Source organism: Peromyscus maniculatus, chromosome 4 (genome assembly GCF_049852395.1).
Source record: "Peromyscus maniculatus bairdii isolate BWxNUB_F1_BW_parent chromosome 4, HU_Pman_BW_mat_3.1, whole genome shotgun sequence".
Taxonomy (NCBI): domain Eukaryota; kingdom Metazoa; phylum Chordata; class Mammalia; order Rodentia; family Cricetidae; genus Peromyscus; species Peromyscus maniculatus.
The window spans coordinates 103,146,113-103,162,964 of record NC_134855.1 but is presented as its reverse complement, the minus strand read 5'-3'; the positions used below and the strand labels follow the sequence as shown (position 1 = coordinate 103,162,964).

The window sequence follows — 16,852 nt, the reverse complement described above, 5'->3', positions numbered from 1 at the left end:
CAATTGTATGCTGCAGAGACAAGGCTGTCTGAGCCATCCTCTTTGATGTTCATCCTTTTGTAGTTCTTAGGACAGAAGGACCAGACCCAGGCTACCCCGAGTCTATTAGGGGTGGATGTTTAGTCATGGAATTAGAGATCAGGTACAGGTTATTTGAGTTTATGTCATTTTTTTAACATTTCTAAATTCTATTATGATATTACAATTATTATGATTATTAAATGGGGAAGGGGACATCCCCCACAGGACCAATGCTTTGTTTGGTAGGGAGAACAGTCATAGAATTTAGACTAAGAGTTGTGTGTGTATGAATGAAACTATACTTGGTCCAGAACTGCTTGTAGTTATATGGAGGACTATTAGAAGGAATTGAACAATTTCTAAAAAAAACAGCATTTTCTGTTATTATTTCTCTTATTGTTATAAGATTTCCCTTTTAATCATGTTAGAAATGATAGCAGCCAAAGTCCAATATAAATAATAATATAATATAATATGCTAATATGTATACCACTCAATAAATTATCTAGAAAAACATCTTGAAAACTCTATTTTCTTCATACAGTTGAGGTCTGAGTAGCCTTAATAGAAAGTAAGAGTGATTGTGATCATGTAAAAGTTTTTTTTTCTGTCTCATATCTTCCTGATACTGATGATCCCACATACCTTGTTATTTGGTATGACATGTATGGTGAGGGGTATTACCAAATCGTTGAAATCCAAGATTGAGGTCATAAGTTTGGAAACGGAGGGGAAAGAAAATAATTTCGAGTCCTCCAAATGATCTTCATCCTTTTTACTTTTAACCTCAGACATTGACGAGTGTCTGCAGAACGGCCGGATCTGTAACAATGGGCGCTGCATCAACACAGACGGCAGCTTCCACTGCGTGTGCAACGCGGGCTTCCACGTCACTAGGGATGGAAAGAACTGTGAAGGTAATGGCCTGGCCGTGAGGCGGCTCCCCTCCCATTTCAGCTTCAGCACCAGGAGCCTTGCAGAGCCCAGTGCTGTGGGAAAGGTCAAACTGTCAAATGTGTCTCACTTACTTCTGTCTGAAAGGCAAGTCTAAATTTCCACATTGCCGTGGCCACCGTCACACTTGTATGTGTTAAACAGCGTTTACACACGCTAGCAGCAGTGAGCTCTCGGAGCTACCCAGTGGTGGTGAAGCTTTTGTAGAATGTACCATTCCTTCCTATCTTTATGCAATCCAAGTTTGTATATTGTCTAGTTTTATACAATAGCAAACAGAGCGAAATCACGATGAAACCACATTTAAGCCCATATCTTCCATAATCACTTGTAATCCTTTTGTGTGAAGTGCTTGCCTAGCAATAAGACCCACGGATCAGTGTCAGGGCATGTAGAATTGCTTTGAGAGAAACGTGGGTATGGAGAGCCAGCCTTTTATATCGACTTCTGAACTCATCGTGCGAACAGCTTTTCCTTGCAAAGTAAATGTGACTGCTGTGGATGACTTTTCCACTTTGTGGGCCGTTAGCAAAAAGTGGAGCATGCTCCTTATCATGTTTTCCAACTTCTTTAGGAAAGAGCCCAAGAATCTGTTAATATGTTGAAAGAATTTCAAAATTGTTCTTAGGAACATGTTTGGCAGAATATTATCTCAGTGATTCAATCCACAGACTTAATGCCAAAATTCCCAGTTAGGGTAAAAATCTTTTTTAAAAAAAAATAAAAGAAATAAAGAAAAATCATAAATTACTTGAGTCTGACTAAAAGCCTGTAAGTGAAAACAGGTCATGTTGAGAGGTGCAAGCCTCCTGGGATAGCTTCAATAGCTCACAGACCAGCATGCCCATGAAATTAAGAACTGTCTGTGTGATCAAAGGGGTCTAAATATTAGTAGGCTCAGCTGGATCCCATAGCCGAGTCTAGCACTTACTAAATCCATCTTTGCAGTATCTGCTTCAAATTGCTTAAAATGACAAGCTTTCTTCTACTTGTTATTATTCTTCAGATTTTTTTTATTTTTAAGAATGTCATACTATGTATTTTATTCATATTTTCCCCTCCACTCACCCCTCCCAGACCCTCCTGACCCATACAGCTTCATATTATTTCTAGGTATAGTCTTTTACTTTTGAAAAGTACCAGGATTTAGCCTACATACATTTTCCTTGCCAGTAGCCACAGTTTTGTTTTATTTTCAGTATATCAGAACTAAGTCGGAACTCACTAGGCAGGTAGCGCTCCTGTTCATTTGTGGAGGGCGATCCTCCAAAGAGCCCACTCACCTCGGCTGAGTCAGCCTGCACCTGAGACACCTGTTTCACGTGCCTTGTCTTCTCTTTGTATTTGCCATCTGGATGAACATTAGCCTTGGGCTTTAATAACAGAAAATAAGAAAGAAATGTGGAAAGCCGGAATTCAATTCGCCCGGCAGCCTTCCTCTCTTAACCAAAGGGCGTGTGTCTCTGCTTCCAGATATGGATGAGTGCAGCATCAGAAACATGTGCCTCAACGGGATGTGCATCAATGAAGATGGGAGCTTCAAGTGTATTTGCAAACCTGGGTTCCAGCTGGCATCAGACGGGCGCTACTGCAAAGGTGTGTGCTAGAAAACCCTCACGTGTGGTCTTTGCCTCCTTTTTTCTTCTCTCTACACCTTTCTTGAAGAGTCTTCTTCCCATGTAGACTCCCTCGGGTTCTGATTTTGAAACCTGACTGATATTCCTTCTTATGTTCAGTGATCCAGACAGCCATGGTTAGTGAAACAAGGCTAGTCTTATTTCAGAGAGGGCATTTGGGTTCTTTTCAAAGGAGCCTGGAATCAGCTGAGGTGGAGCGATTTTAGGAGCTGAGGTGTTGACATGTCCCAGTGGATCTGCTGTTCTTTCTGATTTTTCCGAGTTCTGCCTTTTCCTTCCAGTTTGGGGACCTTTCTGGTCATTACCTTGGGCCACTCACTGCATCTTCCCTTGGAGGAAAATGCTGACTTACTTGTGGTGCTGTATTCCTTACTGTTTCATCTAGTTATAACAATGAATTTAGGCTTTACCCAGTCACATAAGCAAAAAAAAAGGAAGAAGGAGAAAGCAGAAGAACTAACCAGGAGTCCTGGGGTAGCCTGATAACTTTTGAACTAGATCTCATTGCTTCAAGTATTGGAAGCAAAACTTGGAAGTTCCGTTTGTGCTGTTGGGTACTAACAAGGGTTGTTGGTGACATATTTGTTCCTATCTCCTGCTGTATGAAGTCAGGGATGGGTAACTGTTGCAGGTAGGTACAAGATATGAACTGGAATCAAACTTTTCAGAACTTTATATGTAACGTTAGCCCAGGAAGTCTATGAAGTTGCCAAGAGCCGCTGCTCACAGTTTTTTGCTTCAGGAATGTAGCCTCACATGCTGAAAAAGCAGGATAAAGTCACAGGGCACCTCTTCTGAGTGGACCTACTTCTCAGCTCTGGTTGAGATGCCATGGAAGAAAGCCTTGCATGTCTTAAGTTCTTGGCAAGGTGTGCTGCCTCCAAGCTTTTAAGAGCTCCCAGCCCTTGGTTCTTTCCCTGCATTCTCTGTGAACTTCACGTTGATGGCTTATAGTATTGTGAAAACCCGTGTCTGCTATTGCTGTGAAGAGACACCATGACCACGGCAACTCTTCTAAAGGAAGACATTTAATTGAGGTGGCAGTCTACAGTTCAGAGGTTCAGTCCATTACCATCATGGCGGGGAGCATGGTGGCGTGCAAACAGACATTGTGCTGGCTACATCTTGATCAGAAGGCAACAGGAAATCCACTGTGACACTGGGTGGTATCTTGAGCATAGAAAACCTCAAAGCCTGCCCCCACAGTGACACACTTCCTCCAGCAGGGCTATACCTACTCCAACAAAGCCACACCTCCTAAGAATGCCACACTCCCTGTGAGCTTATGAGGGCCAATTACTTTCAAACTACCACAACCTGTCTTCAGTTGAAAACAGTTGAGGTTTTCAAATTTTGAAGTAGGGAAATGGTTTCTATGCACACTGAACTCTGGCCAGGAGGATCTGACACAGGGAAGAAAGGTCCAAGACACAGCAACGGTCTACAGTAAGGTACATCATCAGGTTGTGCAAATTAAGTGCTGCACACATGAGAAAGAAGAGGAAAGGATATGATTGCTGGGTTATCTGAAATGCCAAGGTCTGGTGACCCACGTGGCAGCCTCTTGGCATTGAATCATGCTGTTTCCTAGGACATTATGACCTTAAAGATAAATGGAGGCTCCAAAGCCGTTGATATTCATGGAAACTGTGTCTTCTCCATTGAGTAGAGTGTTGAGTTGTGTGGAAGAACTGATAACTGCACTGGTTTGCCTGGACTTGGCATTCTGGAAAGAGGGAAGGAGGAAGAGAGAGAGGAAGGGAAGAGGCGAGAGACCGGTTCATGTTATCGTCCCCATCTTTCTCCCCTAGTGTACAGAGCTCAGATAAACACACTTAGGAGGGAAAAGGAGGCAGCCATCGCATGCTGCTTTTATCTACCTCATGTTTCTCTTCTTGCTGTGGAATGAGATTTTCTTTTCATCCGTCATCCTGACTGAACCCACGAACTCATGACTGCCAAAAGCCCAGTCAACAGAGCCTCTGCCGACTGAGGGACTTCGTGTCCTGCTGGAAAGCCTCCAGGCTGCTTTTCAGAATATATGCTCCACTGGTGTACTGTAGGGCTCTGCTTGAACAAAAAGATGCCTGACACCAATGAGCCAATCTGAGGTCACGTTCTTAAATATAACTGCTGTTCTAAATACCATCTGAACATGAAATCTTAAACCATCGGAATGTCTGTTGTGAAGTGAAAACACTTCACAACACAAGTGAGGTGAAACCCAGAGGTGCCTCACTCTCCATTTGCCTCAGTTGAAAGTGAGGAGGAGAAAGGACGTAGTCTCCTACTCTAGTTGTATACTTTAAAAGGACTATTAGAAAGTGACTTATTTCTAAGCATCTTTGTTTTCCAAACCTCAGTTTGGGTACCCTTTCTACTTTGACCTATCAGTGGGGGAAATCTCTACTATTGTTAATATGGATCCAATGATATCCTTTTCCAGTACTTAAGGACACACATATGATACTAAAAGTCCTCAACAGTGCTCAAGAAAGACTTTACTGGGTCCCAGTGGCTTTGAGTGCTGTGCTGACCGGGGGCCGTCATCAAAGGCATCCTGTGTTCCTCTCTCTTCTCTCTGTGGTGCTCCTTTGGGCATTGAATGTCTGCCTCTCACTCATTGTCCCAGAGGGACCAGGCAAGGCTGACACTCACAGGGATGCCAGCCTGGGGGTTGGCTGCGGAAAGGAAAAGCTTTTTGACCTCAGTCAAAGATGCGGTTTATAGTCAGCCTATATCCCTAGCATGGCTGCAGTGAGATGTGTTACGGAGTCCTTTGTCTTCTAGTGGTCATTTTCCTTCCTCCGCCAGTCCTGTCTGGCTTTTGTGTTTTTATTTTGATATGAAGCATCTTTGGAGGATTCTATAAAGATGGCTTTTAATAGAAAAGCAGCAAGCTCAGTTGATTTCTGCATTTCCCATCTCTAGAAGAACACTGAGCAGCATCCTACTACCATGCTCCTATGGCTGTTGGGAGTCGTTTTCCACAGCACCTGTGTTCCAGTATTGTCATAGTGAACTTGTTCAGTGGTGTTAAAGAAATGCCTCTTCCCTCTGCAGACATCAACGAGTGTGAAACCCCTGGAATCTGCATGAACGGGCGCTGTGTGAACACTGATGGTTCCTACCGATGCGAATGCTTTCCCGGACTGGCTGTGGGTCTCGATGGACGGGTGTGCGTTGGTAAGAAAAGGCCACCGCCCAGTGTAGGATAAATACTCCAGTAATCAGCAGTGCATGTCAATAACTAATGTGTCCTACCCAAGCAGATAAGATACAGTGATTTTTGCAGAACAATAGTCTAACCAATTCAGTTCTCTTCTTGGATAAATTGGATACTAATGTTAGGAACAGAAAGATAAGGTTAAATAAAGGAAAGGCCAGGGAATCTTTGCCTTTTCTTCCTCCTTTTCTGCCCTGAATATATACCTGTCTTCAATTTTCTCCCACCGTCCTTGGTGGATAATGATCTTTTGAGTTGGTTCGTATAGGTACACCATTTCATGGTATGCATTTTAAATTAGAATTAATGTCCAAGGAAAGTGCATGATGCCATGCCATGGAAACATGGATAATTCAGAAACATGCAATGATAATTTTATGTGGCTTTGAGATTTGTTTAATAACAAGACTTTTATCCAAATTACTTTTAAAAGACACTCAATAAGCCCTTTGAATTAGGAAAGGATTGGGCAAAGCGGGAAATTCCTTCTTTAGAGATAAAGATAACACAGCTTAGTTGACCAACATCTGCAGGTTTATATAATGACCCTTTTACAGATTAAACTTTCTCCTTTTTGGAAAGCAAACCCAATTTAGTCATTCAATAACTGCATGTTTATTTTCAAGTAAGCCACATTTCTAATAAAGGTCTTATTTATCATGGTGTTGAGACCCAACCTTCATGCAGTGTTTATAAAGTTTCTGCTCTGAGCATGCCTGGGAAGACAAAAATGAATGAAAAATAATCCCAGCACTTAAGGGCCTCACAGTTTGCTCAACTACACTAGCCGGAGGAAAATGGTCGACCCTGGCCATTGGTCCCCACTGCTCGGAAGCTAATGTGTTTTGAGAGTTTTGTTTTATTTTTGTTTTCTCGTTGCTGAGTTCTAAGAACACAGGCATTCTCTGTGAGCTAGAACAGGGACCATGGAGAAATAAAGGCAGGCAGCTTTGGCTCTCATGTGGGGCTTCTTATCTGTTTAAAATGGCGGTATGATGGCAAGTACTTCCTCCGGTCTAGACACACACATGCGGAGCACGTGCTATGGGGGCTACAGGAGAGGCCAGTGTGTGAAGCCCTTGTTCGGCGCTGTCACCAAATCCGAGTGCTGCTGTGCCAACACCGAGTACGCGTTTGGGGAACCCTGCCAGCCGTGTCCCGCACAGAATTCAGGTGAGTGATATGGGGGTGCCCTCGTACTGCCACTTTCTGCTACCATCCATGATCTTTGCTTTCATAGAAGTCACTGGGAAAGGCTGTTTCATGCTTCTGGGGTGTCTCGGTTACACTCCAGGGGTCTTTGCAGTGGCTAGCCAGTGTTTAGACACACGTTCCTCTCCTGTCCTCACAGTCCTTTGCCATAGGCAGCGCATGCGCCTCTGTAGGAGCCACCCCACCTCAAGCCTGGTCACACTCCCTGGAACACATGCAGCTTCAGAATGCTCGCTTTTTAAGCAGGGGCTATTATAAAAGCAGGATTTTACACAGTGTAAAAGTAAATAACTTTCAGATGACCTGAATATTTCCAACAGCTTCCCAGAAGGCCATTTGTGAATTTTGTTCACATCCCACATGTTGATTTTGGTGTACTTTTCTTAAATGGCTTTATTCAACCTTAGGGAAACAGGATTTTTCTGCATTGAGGTGGCACACGTAGTGGAAAGACAACCAGGCAGTGAGTGAAAATTCTACTCCCCAAATCGCAGGCAGAGGGATTTGAGGGGTGTGTTATTCATGCGTATTTTTGCTCATTTAAATATTTGAGAAGACTTTCATTAATAAAGATAATTATGAAATGAAATTATATGGGCAAGGAATTCTCAATGTTCTCACCCATAAAATAAATTTCATTACATGTAACTAGACAGTCTTATGCAGATGTAATTATTTATGTTTATAAAGAAAAAAATAGTTTATTGAAATATCTCGTGCTGTCTCCCATATGCAAATAGTGTGTGTGTGTGTGTGTGTGTGTGTGTGTGTGTGTGTGTGTGTGTGAGAGAGAGAGAGAGAGAGAGAGAGAGAGAGAGAGAGAGAGAGAGAGAGAGGGAAGATAGCAGAAAGGGGCAGTGAGATGAGAGGAGAGAGAGAGAGTAGTGGGATATATATGACCTGAAAGCAGAAACAAGGACTTTGGGAGAAAGAAGAGGACCGGAGAGAGAGAGAGGGAAAGGGAAAGTTGCTGGGGGAATAAAGCTGGCATGCGTTTACGAAGAAAGAGAAGCGTACTGAGGTGAAGATGGTGGGTTTTTACTGTTTGAATATGACCTCAAAGTAGCCCGGCAACTGACTTTCATTGTCCTAAAATAAAGCTTGGACTAAATTAAAAAAAACACACACACACACACAGTTGGTGAGTTTACGTGTAAGATTCAGTTATTTCATCTCCTTCCTAAGTAAAATTCATTGAAAATCAACCTAAGTACGATCTCCAAGGATTCATATATAAAAATAATCTTTTTTTTAATTTAATTTATTTTATTTTACAATACTATTCAGTTCTACATATCAGCCACGGGTTCCCCTATTCTCCCCCTCGCACCCTCTCCCCTTACTCCCAGCCCACCCCCCTCCCACCCCCTACTCCCCACCCCGTTCCCACCTCCTCCAGGGCAAATCCTCCCCCGAGGACTACGATCAACCTGGTAGACTCAGTCCAGGCAGGTCCAGTCACTTCCTCCCAGACTGAGCCAAGTGTCCCTGCATAAGCTCCAGGTTTCAAACAGTCAACTCATGCAATGAGCACAGGACTTGGTCCCACTGCCTAGTTGCCTCCCAAACTGATCAAGCCAATCAACTGTCTCACCTATTCAGAGGGCCTGATCCAGCTGGGGGCCCCTCAGTCTTTGGTTCATAGTTCATGTGTTTCCATTCATTTGGCTATTTTTTTTCAATAATTGAGTAAAAACCGAAATTTATTATAAGCCACATGGAGGCTATATATATAGCATGGAGGTCCCTAGGACAAAAATAATCTTTTAAATTACAATGTTCAAAATTAAATATCGTAAGAAGCTAGATAAAGGGAGGACTTCAAAAAAAGAAGAACTCCACCGAAAAGAAAGGATTATTTCTATGTCATCAAAAATCAGTTAAATACACATTTAATACACTTCAATCATATATAAATATTATTCAAACAGAATGATGCACAAAACCGTAGTTAGCTGTGTATTCTGTCGTTGGTTGCACTAAGTTTTCAAGGACGTTTCTCACAGACTGTGTATGTATGAGACAGGTGTGTGTCAGCGTAGCTGGGAGGTGACTGTGCTTATGTCCGGGAGTGGCAGCAGCAGATACCGTTCTTCAACGTTTTCCCCTCTGGACCACGAGCATGTTCAAAGAATGCTTGTACTCAGAGAAATGACCTGGGTTTAGGAGAAGATCACTAAAGAAACCCAGTTTCTTGAAGCAGTAAGGCCTAGCGGAAGCTGAAGCACCAGCCCGCGGCCACTAACTTCTGGCTAATTATGCTTTATTTATGATGTTGCTTTGTTCTGTTCTTGATGTTGTCTTTCAGTGTCTGGCTTTTAAATATACAGTAGATGACATAGTTCTCTGTAGCTAAAGTTTTCTCTGGTCCTGCCCAGCCCCGTGGACCCCACAGCCGCTTATAAAATAACCACTCAGAAGCTTATATTAATTAAAACTGCTTGGCCATTAGCTCAGGCCTACCACTGACTAGCTCTTACATTTACATTCAGCCCATTTCTATTAATTTATGTGTCGCCACATGTTCCGTGGCTTTACCTTGTGCCATTATATGCTGCTTTCTGGATGGCAGGCTGGTGTCTCCTCACTCAGCCTTCCTCTTTCCAGAATTCTCCTCTCTGCTTATCCTGCCTATACTTCCTGCATGGCTACTGGCCAGTCAGTGTTTTATTTATCAGTCAATCAGAGCAACACCTTCACTGCATACAGAACATCCCACAGCAGTCCTCCTTGTTCTCTTTTGGCATCCTTTTAAATGCTTTTTTTTAAAAAATATAAACATTGACTGCTTTTCTCAAATTACCATTTGTTACAATACACACACTTTGGAGGATTCATTTTTAATGCTGTTTTCTTGTTTTTGTTTGATTGATTGGTTGGTTGTGCGTGTGTGTGTGTGTGTGTGTGTGTGTGTGTGTGTGTGTGTGTGCGTGCGCGCGCGCGCTGTTTTTACTTTTGAGGCAGGGTCTCACTATGTAGCCCTGGCTGTCCTGGAACTCACTATGTAGACGAGGCTAGCCTCTAACTTACAGAAATACTCCTGCCTCTGCTTCTCAAGTGTTGATATTAAAGGTGTGAGCCACTATGCCTGGCTAAAAGATTAATTTTTCATTTTATGTTCTCAAAATGCATTTATATCTAGCACCATCAGAAATATAGCAAGTGTTTGCTCTCTCTGCTAAAGTCCCATTCCCCCTGTGCAGGTCTCCTGAAGACAAATGTCTGTGACCCAGATTCTGGCTGCCAGAATCCATGGGCAGGCAAAGGTCTAGCTCAGCCTCCTCCTTTTATAAAGTGTGATTCCAGCTTGCATTTCTCATCATTCACCATTTCACTGCTCTGAATGTTGTTAGAGTGGTATATAAAACTTTATACAATTACAAGCATTATAAAGCTGATTCTATCACAGGTGTGGGGAGTGATTCTGCACCGGTCAGTGTACGATGAAAGATTGCATGATTTTAGCATTTTATCACAAGTTTTCCTGTGGATTCACCATGGAAAATGAACATGGTATCCCAATGATTCAAAAAATACACTTGCACATGACCTTAGATGCTTTGTTGTGTCCTTGTGAGGAGAGCCCAGAGCATCTGCAGAGAACTGAGGAAACGTGAGAACTTGATTGTCCTGGAAAAACAGCTAGACCTGAGAAACAGAACTATTCCCAGGATGGTGGGGAAAAGTTTTATTAACAGCTAAGAAACCACATTTTAACAGGCACGTTTCACTGTATGTGTAAAGTGTTCCCTGGTGAACCAATTGAGATGTAGGAAAAAACACCTTTCCAAAAGTGCTTTGCCCAAGAAAGTGCTATGACTTCCCTGTATCCTTCAAAGTCAATTTCCTCAGCGGCGGCGGTGCTGTGGAGCCCTTCAAATGAAAGCCCAGGATAAAGGTGACTCCCCCAGGGGACTCCTCCGCCTTCTGTTACCACTCTAGCTCGGTTCTCCTTACTTTGGAGGAAATGATGTGTGTGAGCCAATGGCAGAATTGACCTGTTCTGCAAACAAGGGACTCATTTACTGTCTGGTAATTTATTGCAGCGGAATACCAGGCACTCTGTAGCAGTGGACCGGGCATGACCTCAGCAGGCACTGGTAAGGCGGCGTCATTCTGAAATTTACTGACTTAAGCATGTGCAGAGGCAGTACTGAGTCCCCTGTGGGTATCTAGTGACTCTGTGACAGTCTGGCCTGACACCTTACGTCACCACAGGGCGATAGACATGGGATGCCCAGAAGCCCCCATGGCGGAGCCGCTGTAGCACACGGATGACTGTGTGTGTGGGGGGGGGGGGCTTTCTCACTGGCCTTTCCTGGGGCAGTCGATGGGGAGCTGTAGATGGGACACAATGGCTGGCATGGCTCATTCTAGAGAAGTGGGGGCCTGAGCCTTTCATGGATTTCCAATGTCAAATCAAAGCAGTTAACCCATTCACAACCTGAAAGATTTCCTAATTCTCAACGGTTCAGTCGTAAGATGCCACCTAAATTTTGTAGCAAAAAAAATAACAGCAACTAGCTAAGTTAAAAGAAAATGAACTCGCCGGGCAGTGGTGGCGCACGCCTTTAATCCTAGCACTTGGGAGGCAGAGGCAGGCGGATCTCTGTGAGTTCGAGGCCAGCCTGGGCTACCAAGTGAGTTCCAGGAAAGGCGCAAAGCTACACAGAGAAACCCTGTCTCGAAAAACCAAAAAAAAAAAAATGAACTCTTTGTTTCGGAATTGGAGAAATGTTGAGTGTCATCAAAAAGACTAGAACCAAGAGACTACTGAGATGGGTGTGAAGACGATGAAAAGAAGAAAGGACTTCCTCACTCATGAACCTAAGCAATTGGACTAGGGAGCTCTGGGGGGAACGAGACTGGCCAATTCACTTCATGACACGAGTGGATAAAGATGAGGAGAGACTATTGAGGGAGAGGGGGAAGTAAGGAAGCTAATGATGAAGGAGTCAGTGGGAATCAAATAAGCTCTGATAAGGACATGGAGATGAAGCAAATGACCACCCTGACTTACAGGGACCATCCGTCCACATATTGTCATTCTTCCCCACTCTCTGCCACTGGAGAGGTCTGCTCGGTATGGGAGAGCACAGAAGAGGCAATGCCTGGCCTCCTCGGGGCCGAAGCAGAGACTCCAACCTTGCTTTCAGTCTGTAAAGGAACCTGCTGAAGGAATTCCCCACACAGTGGTGTGAGGGCCTTGCATGAGCACCTAATTTAGAGCCAATAAGCACACTATTCATACTTTAATTTGAAGATGCTGTTGAGCTTAATAAAAATCTTAAGCAAGGCCATGATGCAATCACCTTGTTGGCAGTATGGGAGGCAGAGAGACGGGGAAGAGGTAGTGCCAGTGTCTTGGGCTCTGTGCATCATCCACTTTCCATCCTGGTGCTCGGACCATCCAGGGCATCTTCTTCAGTTTAATTCAAGGATGATGGGTAATCATATAGTCACAGCTCAGATGCCAGCTTCCCTCCAGGGTCTGGGATGGGGGAATATTTGACTCATACTATCTTACAGTGAAGAAAGAAAGGAAGGAAGGAAGGAAGGGAGGGAGGGAGGGAGGGAGGGAGGGAGGGAGGGAGGGAGGGAGGGAGGGAGGCAGAAAGAAAGAAAGAGAGAGAGAGAAAGAGAGAGAGAGAGAGAGAAAGAAAGAAAGAAAGAAAGAAAGAAAGAAAGAAAGAAAGAAAGAAAGAAAGAAAGAAAGAAAGAAAGAAAGAAAGATAGATAGATTCTCTTCCAAGTGAACTCAAACCCCAGTGAGAAATCCTAAGGTCGTTGCACATATTGTACTGTTTTGTTTTCATTTAATGATGGTTTTAGAATGTGATTGACTTTGAATATTTTTGATGCTGTAGATATAAATGAATGTGCATTAGATCCTGATATTTGCCCAAATGGAATTTGTGAAAATCTCCGTGGGACCTACAAATGTGTATGTGATTCAGGATATGAAGTAGACATAACTGGGAAAAACTGTGTCGGTAAGTTGAACTTGCTTTCTGTGACATTTCTTGACAGCTTGTTAAGAATCGTATGCCAGATTCACTTGGTAAGAGGAATCTGTCAGGTGTAGGAAGCACAGAGTGTCAGGAGCCTTTCTCACGTGGCTCCAGATCCATTCCCAGTACTCCTAAACAGTTCTCCGGCCACTCCTTCGATTTAAGCAGAGAAAGCCCAGCTTGTTTTCAGTCATAATGATTGTATACTAACTTTAGCAAGCACCCTGTCCATGTGATAACAGCCTTTAGTGAAGGAAGAATCCAGAAACTAAGTAAATCATTTAGTTGGGAGGAAAACAGTCAGCCTAGGGCACTGTATTTTTCTTCAGCATTCTTTAGTTGCTAGGACTATTTTCTGTAAACCTCTCCTGTGTGGAATGCACACCTGTAGCCCCAGCTTTGGGAGGCTATGTGAAGGCCTTGTGGAATTACTCCAACCACAGCAGTGAATGTACTTAAATAGACAATATGCGTGCACGTGCACACACACACACACACACACACACATGCGCGCACCATCATGTTGAGGCTTCTTTCTATTTATTTAGTTCCTTGAGCCAGCGAGATTAGTCCTTTTAATTCTAATGCTATAAAACAACTACAAAAGTAAAGGTTACTAATTTTCAGAGAATCCAAGAATTGAATTAAATAGCACCCAACGGCTTGAGTCTTTGTAGATACCTAGTTTGGACAAGTAGAAGAAGCTCTTATTTGGAGAAAACCAGTGGAACAAGAGTCTTGCCTCTTTGGTGGACTTGATTTACCATTAGGAACTTGAAGGCCTAACCTAAAAGAGAAAGGGGCTGCCTGGGAGGGAGAGCCTCTTGCAAATATTCCCATTTGTTGTCTTTTCAGATATTAATGAATGTGTGCTGAACAGTCTACTCTGTGACAATGGACAATGTAGAAACACCCCTGGGAGCTTCGTCTGTACCTGCCCCAAGGGATTTGTGTACAAACCTGACCTAAAGACCTGTGAAGGTAACTGGGCCTTTGTTCTCTCACTGTGTACGTTACTCTGTCTGGGAAAGCTCTTAGACAACCTGAGGAGCAAAGTGGAGTGTCTTCTATTTCAGAGAATCAGACCAGTTGTGTTGGGACTTTCTGTGCAAACTCTAACCACAGATGGTATTTACTTGCATTTGGCATCTTGCTCACCCTTTCATGGTGGTTTTGGGGCGTTCATTTTCATTTGCCTCTAGCTGGCATTTTATTTGCCATCACTCAATAGATGAAGAAAATGTTGTGCATGTATAATTTGAATCCATAATTTTCTCCAGATTTTTCTGAATACGAAGACTTAATCATATGCCAGTTTCTATACTAAAGAAATATGCTCAATTAGTATTTTGACATTCCTTCTAGTTTGGAAAAACCTGTCTAGGCCAGCTTTACTATCTAATGAAGAATACGTGGTAACAATTAAGGCCGAAATCAGGGTATGCATTTTATGCCTAAGAGCAGCTTTCAGTAGTAATGGAGACTTTCGTTTCAGACATTGATGAATGTGAATCAAGCCCTTGCATTAATGGAGTCTGCAAGAACAGCCCTGGCTCTTTTATTTGTGAATGTTCTCCTGAAAGTACTTTGGATCCAACCAAAACCATCTGCATAGGTATTTATCCTTTTGAGGATGATTGTTCAGTGTTTATCAATAATTAATTCAGTGCTACTATGCTTAGTGGCTGCTTTGACTGCATCAGACGTTTAGATAGAAGAGAGACATTAAAAATGACCATTGTTCCTTGTTTTATAATGCTGTTCAAGCTTAATTCCAGTGTATCCCCGAATTTTTGATAAGCTTCTCTTCACCGTCCATCACCACCCTCTTTCTGCAGAAACCATCAAGGGCACTTGCTGGCAGACTGTCATAGATGGGCGGTGTGAGATCAATATCAATGGAGCCACCTTGAAGTCCGAATGCTGCTCTTCCCTTGGTGCTGCCTGGGGGAGCCCATGTACCATATGTCAAGTTGGTAAGAGAAGCCACCACCTCATTGGTTACTTCACTTGTTTAGGTCCACATGGGATATTTAAAGATGACCTTGATAAAACATATTCCTGAAGGAAACCAGAGAAGTATCAAGGATATCAATTTTAGGTGATTCTGGTCAGTTTGCCATTTTCTGGCCCCATGTGGTCACGTGGTTAGCTTGCAGCGTTTTTCCTGAAGCACCAATTCCCGCAAGCTGGGCTTTGCTAGTGGAGTTATTCCATTACTGCTCTTCCTTATCTATGCAATCCCATGCTCATTCATAGCAGCAAAATCCAGCTCCTGTCCCAGGCACTCCCTCATGTTTCTTATGTTTATCATTACTGGGAAGCATAGGTAGATGTTAATCTTGTTCTGTTTCCCCCACAGATCCCATATGTGGTAAAGGCTTCTCAAGAATCAAAGGCACACAGTGTGAAGGTATTTCTTAGTATTTGTAAATCATACATTTTTGTGTGTATGAAGAATGCTTGTGTTAACTTAGCCTGGATAAAGGAGTAAAGGAACTTCACAGTGAGAAATACACTGTAGAGAAAAAAAAAATAACTGAGAACCAGAGAACAGAACAGATGTTAAATGCACAAGCTATTGCCAGAGTCAGATCACTACAGCCAAAGGACAGCGTGGCTGGAAATGCTTTAGAATGACCATACATCGTTTGGAGTGGCTGCATTTTCAAAATCCTATCTGCAGATCAGGAGCGAGAAAGCAAGATTTTCCGTTTTTTAAAGACGGTCGAGTTTGCATTCTTGGTTAGCCCGGTTTTTTTTATTGTCATTGCTTGTTTATCTGTGTCCCATTCATGGGTGACTTGGAGGGGTGAGCTCAGTTGCCTGTTTCCAGGGTCCATGGGCACCCTCTCCAGTTTGCTGTGCTTCTTTCTCATGGAGGCCTGAGTAGATATAGGTCATGGTGACTAACACAGCCTGACATGACACAGCAGCTGAAATATTTAAAAAACAACAGTTAGTCCCGTATGTGGGACAAAATGAATCTTTTCCTGGTAAAACAAAGAGCACTACTGCAGCCCCCACCCAAGGGCTTGCTTTCCAAATGATGACTGAATCCTTTGGCTTTTTTTCTGGTTCATAACTTATCTGAGCTTTAACAGCACGTTTTGTAGACAAATGGCAGAGGAAAAGCCCCAGGAACAACCCCCAAAAGTAGATTCAACTTCATTTCCATTTAGTTTTCCTTCAAGAAAGCAGTGAGACTTTCCCTCAAGGCCCTTGGCTTGGAGAGTGACCTCTTTAAAATAAACACTCTGTGTGTGTGTGTGTGTGTGTGTGTGTGTGTGTGTGTGTGTGTGTGTGTGTGTGTGTTTTAACTAAGGCTCCCTCTTTTTGGCATTTGGATTGCCTTTCTTTGGATTAATTCGATGATGTCTGTTTTTCCAAATTAAGTGCAGAGAACACACTGCTCCATGAGGCAAACTGGGAAGGATTGGTAGGTCTGGGCAGCACTGTTGGATGATGAATGGATGTTCATGTGTGTTGACTCTCTCTCAACCAACCAACCACCTGGGCTCAGTACTCCTGGACCGGCCTACATATCCCACAGCAGGATTTGATTTTTATACACTCTAGCTCAAGCCTTTTCTTCTTTGATAATTTGGAAGGCCACACTTCATTTGTCTGTTTCCAGTCATCTTGTCTCCTAAAGCTAATAATAACTCTCAGAACCTTATTTACCGGAGCAGTCCCCCTAAACCCGTGAGCCCCATCTCTATAACTCAAACACTATTCCTTCCCAGAGGCCAGTGGAGAAACTCCTAGTTTTAGTGAACAGACTCATGGTT

At 43.2% G+C, this 16,852-nt stretch overlaps 1 protein-coding gene across 4 annotated transcripts in view; it reads left to right on the top strand.

The window, feature by feature from the left end:
- Positions 1–16,852, top strand: part of Fbn1 (fibrillin 1) — a 212,705-nt gene that overhangs the window by 123,760 nt on the left and 72,093 nt on the right. For 2 of the 4 annotated variants that reach the window (XM_076570544.1, XM_076570545.1), the window contains 10 exons: positions 813–938; positions 2,449–2,571; positions 5,676–5,798; positions 6,859–7,011; positions 11,097–11,150; positions 12,918–13,043; positions 13,917–14,042; positions 14,557–14,676; positions 14,900–15,037; positions 15,424–15,474. The exons of 1 other annotated variant lie outside the window; for it this stretch is intronic. In XM_076570544.1, coding sequence (XP_076426659.1) covers positions 813–938; positions 2,449–2,571; positions 5,676–5,798; positions 6,859–7,011; positions 11,097–11,150; positions 12,918–13,043; positions 13,917–14,042; positions 14,557–14,676; positions 14,900–15,037; positions 15,424–15,474 — 1,140 coding nt within the window. The remainder of the gene's footprint in view (positions 1–812; positions 939–2,448; positions 2,572–5,675; positions 5,799–6,858; positions 7,012–11,096; positions 11,151–12,917; positions 13,044–13,916; positions 14,043–14,556; positions 14,677–14,899; positions 15,038–15,423; positions 15,475–16,852) is intronic. One more of the 4 variants, XM_076570546.1, reaches the window with a different exon arrangement.